The sequence below is a fragment of the Colobus angolensis genome, unplaced genomic scaffold (assembly GCF_000951035.1).
Source record: "Colobus angolensis palliatus isolate OR3802 unplaced genomic scaffold, Cang.pa_1.0 Scaffold1, whole genome shotgun sequence".
In the NCBI taxonomy this organism is placed as follows: Eukaryota; Metazoa; Chordata; class Mammalia; order Primates; family Cercopithecidae; genus Colobus; species Colobus angolensis.
In genome coordinates, this window is record NW_012110918.1 from 1,045,849 (window position 1) to 1,051,848 (window position 6,000).

The 6,000-nt window shown below is 52.1% G+C and overlaps 1 protein-coding gene across 1 annotated transcript in view; it reads right to left on the bottom strand.

Annotated features, from left to right (window-relative positions):
• Positions 1-5,497, bottom strand: part of AXIN2 (axin 2) — a 31,053-nt gene extending 25,556 nt beyond the window's left edge. Inside the window, exons 1-2 of the mRNA XM_011946606.1 lie at positions 5,446-5,497; positions 3,803-4,739 (exon numbers count right to left, since the gene is read on the bottom strand). Of these exons, the coding sequence (XP_011801996.1) occupies positions 3,803-4,617 (815 nt within the window). The 5' untranslated portion in view covers positions 4,618-4,739; positions 5,446-5,497. The remainder of the gene's footprint in view (positions 1-3,802; positions 4,740-5,445) is intronic.
• Positions 5,498-6,000: the final 503 nt, after the last annotated feature.

Below are 6,000 nucleotides of genomic sequence, written 5' to 3' on the forward strand. Positions count from 1 at the left end.
AACAGCCTCACATCCACAGACCTGGTCTGCAACCTCAAGTAAGCAAGGGGTTTTCAGCCTGCAGGTGGCAGAAACCCCTAGAACCTTCAGGGAAAGGAGGTGCCAGCTGCTTTCTGTTTTCCCCTATCCTGTTCTTATCTCCTCTTAATGAGATGCTGCGGCTGTGCCCTGCCCCATATACCAGAGGGGAGCCTCCACATAGGGAACACAGAACTGACCCGATAGAACTGACCATAAGGGGTCCTCCTCCTCACCTTCCCTTCTCAAAATAATGCAACTTCAAAAGTATATGCTTCTAAGTCTGTGCGTTCAGGGCTTTCCAAGAGCCCTCTGAAAATTTACTCACAAGGTCACTGCCCAAAAGGCAATACCCTCTTCAACAAGCGTTTTCTAAGGCAAGATCAAGGGACACTCGGCAAGGGGCCAGGACTCCAACAGCACTGGGCAACGGGGCCTTTTGAAAACAGGCAAACTTTTACAAGTGGATCTTAGCAAACTGCCCTCACCAGAGCTTCCATCCTCTAATTGCGGACTACTGCTTCCAGCATATCTTTCCTATGGCATCATTTTCTTTGATAATTGAAGCCAAGCTTGATTCCAATGGCTCCGCACAAAAACGGGCCTCATCAGCGAGTCCTTTCAGAGAACTCGAAGCAGCACTTGGAGCCAGCAGAGGGCCATCTGCTGGGCCCGACTTCTTTTAAGGGAGGCCAGAGCAGAGGGCCCAACAGGAGGCAGATGAGCCCCATCTTCGGCAGGACACACAAGGGCCCGTGCAGAAAGGCGAGGACACAGGGAGGGCTCTGTGCACCCAGCACCGTATTCTCCTCCCTAAAATAAATGCTGGGCCCAGTGCCTAATTCCACAACCCCCCTTCGCACACACCTCAACACTGTGCGTGTGTCTGTGTGCCGGGGTTTTACACGTGCTGTTACCAACAAGTTGCTTTTGCTCTAGGTTATTTATAGCCATCGTCAAAAGCCCAGGCAACCCCCTCAACCACTCAGACCAGAGTCCTGCCCTCTGAGGATAATTCCTGCTCTTCCGCCCCAACTATTTATATTAAACCTGACACCAAATCAGTAAGGACACAAACAAGTCATTAAAAATGAGGCTCCTTTGAGTGCCCAAGGTAAACACAGGGCTTGCAAGCCTGGCCAGTGCTCCAGGCATCCAGCTGCCAAGACCGCTCCTCAGCAGCTGATGAAGCAAGACCCTCCTCAGCAGGACTGACGTTTCTGTTTCATTCGTTTTACTAACTTATTAAGCCCATCCCAGACGCCAGGTACTCTGCAGAATGAGTGAGTGTGCGAGGGAGGGAAGGGGGGTACTTAAACCTTAGATGGGATCTCTACATTCCAAGAACTAGCTGGAAAACCAGACTTCAGTTCAACAAGAAAGTTGAGGCATGGGGGACAGGGGGCCATTCTAAAACCTTACAATGGAAAATGGGCTAAGCCAAGAGCCACCCTTTAAAAGTGACATCCCAACCTGGTTGCCCTTTTGACATTATCATTACTAATTATACTAATTGTAACACTTTGCGGCTGTTCCAAACGTTTCTCTCTAGAAAAGGCTTTCATGTTTATTATTTTGGTCCTAATAACAACCCTATGACACAGACAGAAGGAATGGTGCCCACCCATTTTACAGACGGACACATGCGGTTCAGAAAGACTTCAACACCCAGGTAGTAAGTGGTGGACAGGGCTGGAACGCAAGCCTTGGAATAACTCAGCAGATCTTTTGATATACTGTGCACACACTCGAATGTCCTGCACGTTAAAATGATGTTAGATCATCTGGCTATGTCTTAAATTCTCTTTAAATATGCCCAGTTAAGACATATGAGCTTCAGAGAGTCCATGAAGATGCTTCATCTCAAACCAACAGTGGGAGAAAGCACACATGAATCTAGTACGGAAACTCTCAGGTCAATGACAAGCTGTCACCTCTTTATCAATAATGTCCACAGTTCACATCCAAGAAGGCAGCCCTGGAAAACAGGAGCTTCTGCCCCTGCCTTCTGGATCTCAAAAGCTCCAGGAGTCGAATCCTGATAATATCCCAGATGAGGCAAGCCCAGGCTGGGTCTCAATTGCCCACCCACAAAGGGGAGGGTTCACAGCAGAGCCCTGCCTGGGGAGGCCATCCAAAACCACACACTGTGCTATTTACAAAGGTGACACTCCGGTCCCGACAGTGGGAGACACAGAAGCCCCAGTCAGGAGGCCCCTGGAGAAGGAGCCTTTACCACGGCCCTTACGTAGTCTCAGCTCTGACTGCCAGACTAGAGGGCAAGGAGGGCAGCACCAGAGGCTTACCCAAATGTTTTCATAATGGTGCTGGCAGGCACAGCAGGTGCCCAGCGACTGATCCACTGCAGAGGCCAGACCCAGGGTCTTCCTCCCAGACAACCTGACTCCATAAGCATAAAGACGCTGAAACACCTCCCTGAAACCTGTGCTTCCTTGCAAAAGTCAACCTGGTTCCACTTAGGTGTAGACCAGATGTCTGAGTAAAACTGGTTCCCAAGCCACAAGCGCGCCCCCTGGTGGTTGGAGAACAAGCCCTTCCCCTCCTCGCCAACAGTCAACTCTCTCCGCCACCCCGAATATCATGGCCCGCTAGGCTCAGACCTGGCCACCGGAGAGGCTCAGGATCAACCATCTGGCGCCCACCTCTCTTCCTGCTGCTGAGCACTAGAGACCACACCCTACAGAGAAAGGGAAATCCAGAGGCAGCTATCAGATCGCATCCTGAGCCCCTAACACACAGAGAAATCCACACAGGCAGCAAGATACACCATTCAGAGAGTAGTCAAGTGCAGCCCCATTCCCTGCCTGTCATCAACCACACCCCACAATTAAGAGGCTCATTCTCTTTTGGGATATTTGGAAGTCGGGAGGAGGGGAGAAAACAGAAAAACTCATTCTAACAAGAGGTCTGAAGTTGCCTCCAAAGGTCAAGAATCTTAAGACTTGGCCATTCTGCAAAGAACTATTTGTCTTTGAAGCTTCAAAGAGCAAGTACTCCAGGGCCCCAGTATTCCCGGGCCAAGATCTCTTCTCCATCAGCACTAACAAAATAATCAACTGAAGTCTGACCCTCGGACTCATGAGCATTTAAAACCTGGATTAATATGCCAGCAGGCTCTAAAGCTAAGGGTCCTTCATTTGGGAAAGTCACAGGACCTTCCCTAGTTAGAGGCCTTTCTTGCTGGGTAAATATCTAGTTCTACAAAGAGAACCACAAACTCAGTTAAGCCAATTGCTGGCTCTTATCTTAACAGAAAAGTTAAAAAAAAAAAAAAAATCCCACTTACCCCTCAATGGGTGCACACATTATTTCCTGTGCCTCCACCACAACCCAGCTGCCTCCCTAGCCACATTAATTCCACCCCCTACTGATTAGTGGTGAAGTGACCCCTTCCAAAACCAGCGCTTAGTGGATCTGGTGACTCAGAGGCATCAAAAGCTGCTGTCCTCTCTCTCTCTCTCTCTCCCTTTCTCTCTCAGCCCCTTCTGAGACACTAGCCCAGGATAATAAGTAACCCACATTAGTGAATACTCCTTGCCACTGTTTGATGTCAGCACTGAAGACTGCAGGTATCTAGCCGTATGTTCATCACTTTCCCCCTCTTTAAACAACAAAAAGCAAGATCAAAAAGGGTTCATGGCCAGCAGTCCTAACTCTCAACAGACCTGTCAGTCTCTGCAGCGCACCCATCCATCCATCCACCATACCTAAAACATCTGCAAAGTCCACAGCATCAGCCCACCCACCCTCATCCAAGTCTCACCTGTATCCACTGTCAACAGTTTCCATGGACCTCACACTCGCCGTCGCCCTCAGAGTTTTGCTGGACAAGCCAACCACAGTTGGCGAAAGTTTGCACTTGAAGTCGGCACAAGTCCACTCCTCTTCTTCATTCAAGGTGGGGAGATAGCCACACACGACCTTTAGGCTCCCGAGTCCCCCATTACTCATGTAAGCTGTGTTTTCTCCCCCACTCCTCACATATTCGAGGTATATATCAGAAGTCAAAAACATCTGGTAGGCATTTTCCTCCATCACCGACTGGATCTCGGTCTGCGCCTGGTCAAACATGATGGAATCAATCTGCTGCTTCTTGATGCCATCTCTTATGTACGTCTTGGTGGCAGGCTTCAGCTGCTTGGAGACAATGCTGTTGTTCTCAATGTACCTTTTGTAGATCGCTTTGGCTACTCGTAAAGTTTTGGCATCCTTCAGGTTCATCTGCCTGAAGCCATTGCAGGCAAACCAGAAGTCTAAGGTATCCACGCATTTCTCCCTCTCCAGGAAAGTCCGAAACAGGTAAGCACCGTCTTGATCGCCCAACAAGGAGTGTAAGGACTTGGTCCACCGGGTCAGAGGGGAATCCGGAGATGCCCGCCCCTCCGGCTCCCCCAACCCGTCTTCGTTCCGCCTGGTGTTGGAAGAGACAGGCACAGGTTTGGTGACCTGGCCCTTGCCCACCCCTAGCTGACACGGTGGGGTCTCCCCTTCTTCCCCTGGCACTGGGGGCCGCGGGGCATCCTCACGGAAGCTGCTGCTGGGGTCCGGGAGGCGAGTCACCAACATAGCGCTACTCATGGTGAGGGAGCTCTTCCTACAGAGTTTGGGAATTTTTTTTCTTCCTCTTCCAGTTCCTCTCAGCAATCGGCGTGGTCTCTCTGTCTCTCTCAAGTCAGCAGGGGCTCATCTGAGCCTCCTCTCTGGAAAGAAAAGGAAGGGGGGAGGTGGGGGGAGAGAAAAGGGTATTGATCTAATCAAAACCAGATCTACCCAACATCAAAGCAAGAAAGTAAACAGGCTTTTCAACTCCTCAAATACAAATCAAGCAACCCAGCTATCTGCGAGGTGCTCATCTAAAGTATCAGGCGCTGCTTTTCAAAGGCGAAATCTGAGCTCCCTGCACACTTTTCGGGGTTGGGGGTGGGAGGGAGCTGTTGGGAGAGGCGGGGAAGGTGAGAGGAGGGCAAGTGCTGGGGGCGGCAGGGGGACACCGGAGGTGTAAGACACAACCTTCCAAAAACCCACTCAGCCAGGGCGCACACAGGGCAGGTCAGCCCGCGCCTCGCCTCCCCTCCTTTCCCCTCCCCCGATACCATCAACTCCAAAAAGGCGCACTCCCAGCCGCTAGGCTGTGTGCAGGTGAAACCAATTTCGGTAAATTTTCCCCACTCGGCTCTGCACAGATAACTCGAGCTCCAAACGTGCCCTTCCCCGGCATCTGGTTCCCATTCTCCCCACCCACCCCCTCCCTCTGCGCTCCCTCTTCCCACTCCTTAAAAATTCAGAAGATCCTCGCCCGAGAAAAGCCCGCCCAGCATAGGCGGATTGGGCTCCCGGACTCCCAGATTCAGCACGCAAACGCCCCCTCCCCAACTCAGATGTGAGTGTTCGCTGCGCGCCCCCTACCCCCGCCAAGAATCCAGCTCAGTCAACACCTCTGTCTTCCCTGACCTCCCCCAAACCAGAAACCAACTCACTCAGTGGAAACTTTGATCTTCAAACTTTGAGAGAGAGCTGAGAAGCCTCGGACTCGGAACCGTCGCCCCCGTGCCCCCAACCCACCTCCCTGAGCCGCGAAACCTACAAAACTGGATCGATCACCAGCCGTCTCACGCCACTACTGCCTGTGCCAAGAATCCCAAACTCTCCTGATTTCAAGCCTGTCTTTTTTCCAAAAGAAAAAAGTCTTATCTAACCAATAAACAAGCTGCTTTCCCTAGCACGGAAAGGATCAAACTAGGAAGGGTAGGGGCGGACTGGGGGACGGGGTGCAACCCCGGGCAAGGAGCCAGGGACCCCGGGTCTGGGATGGGTGCACGCTGACCCCGACCGAAGCTTCGAGCCGCGGGGCTGGGCGGCGCGGCCCACGGAGTAGTGGGGCTGCCGTTAGCACCGCGCTACCCGGGCGGCGGGGAGGTGGGTCGGCCCCGTTACCTGGAAGACGAAGGCCGCCGAGGCCGG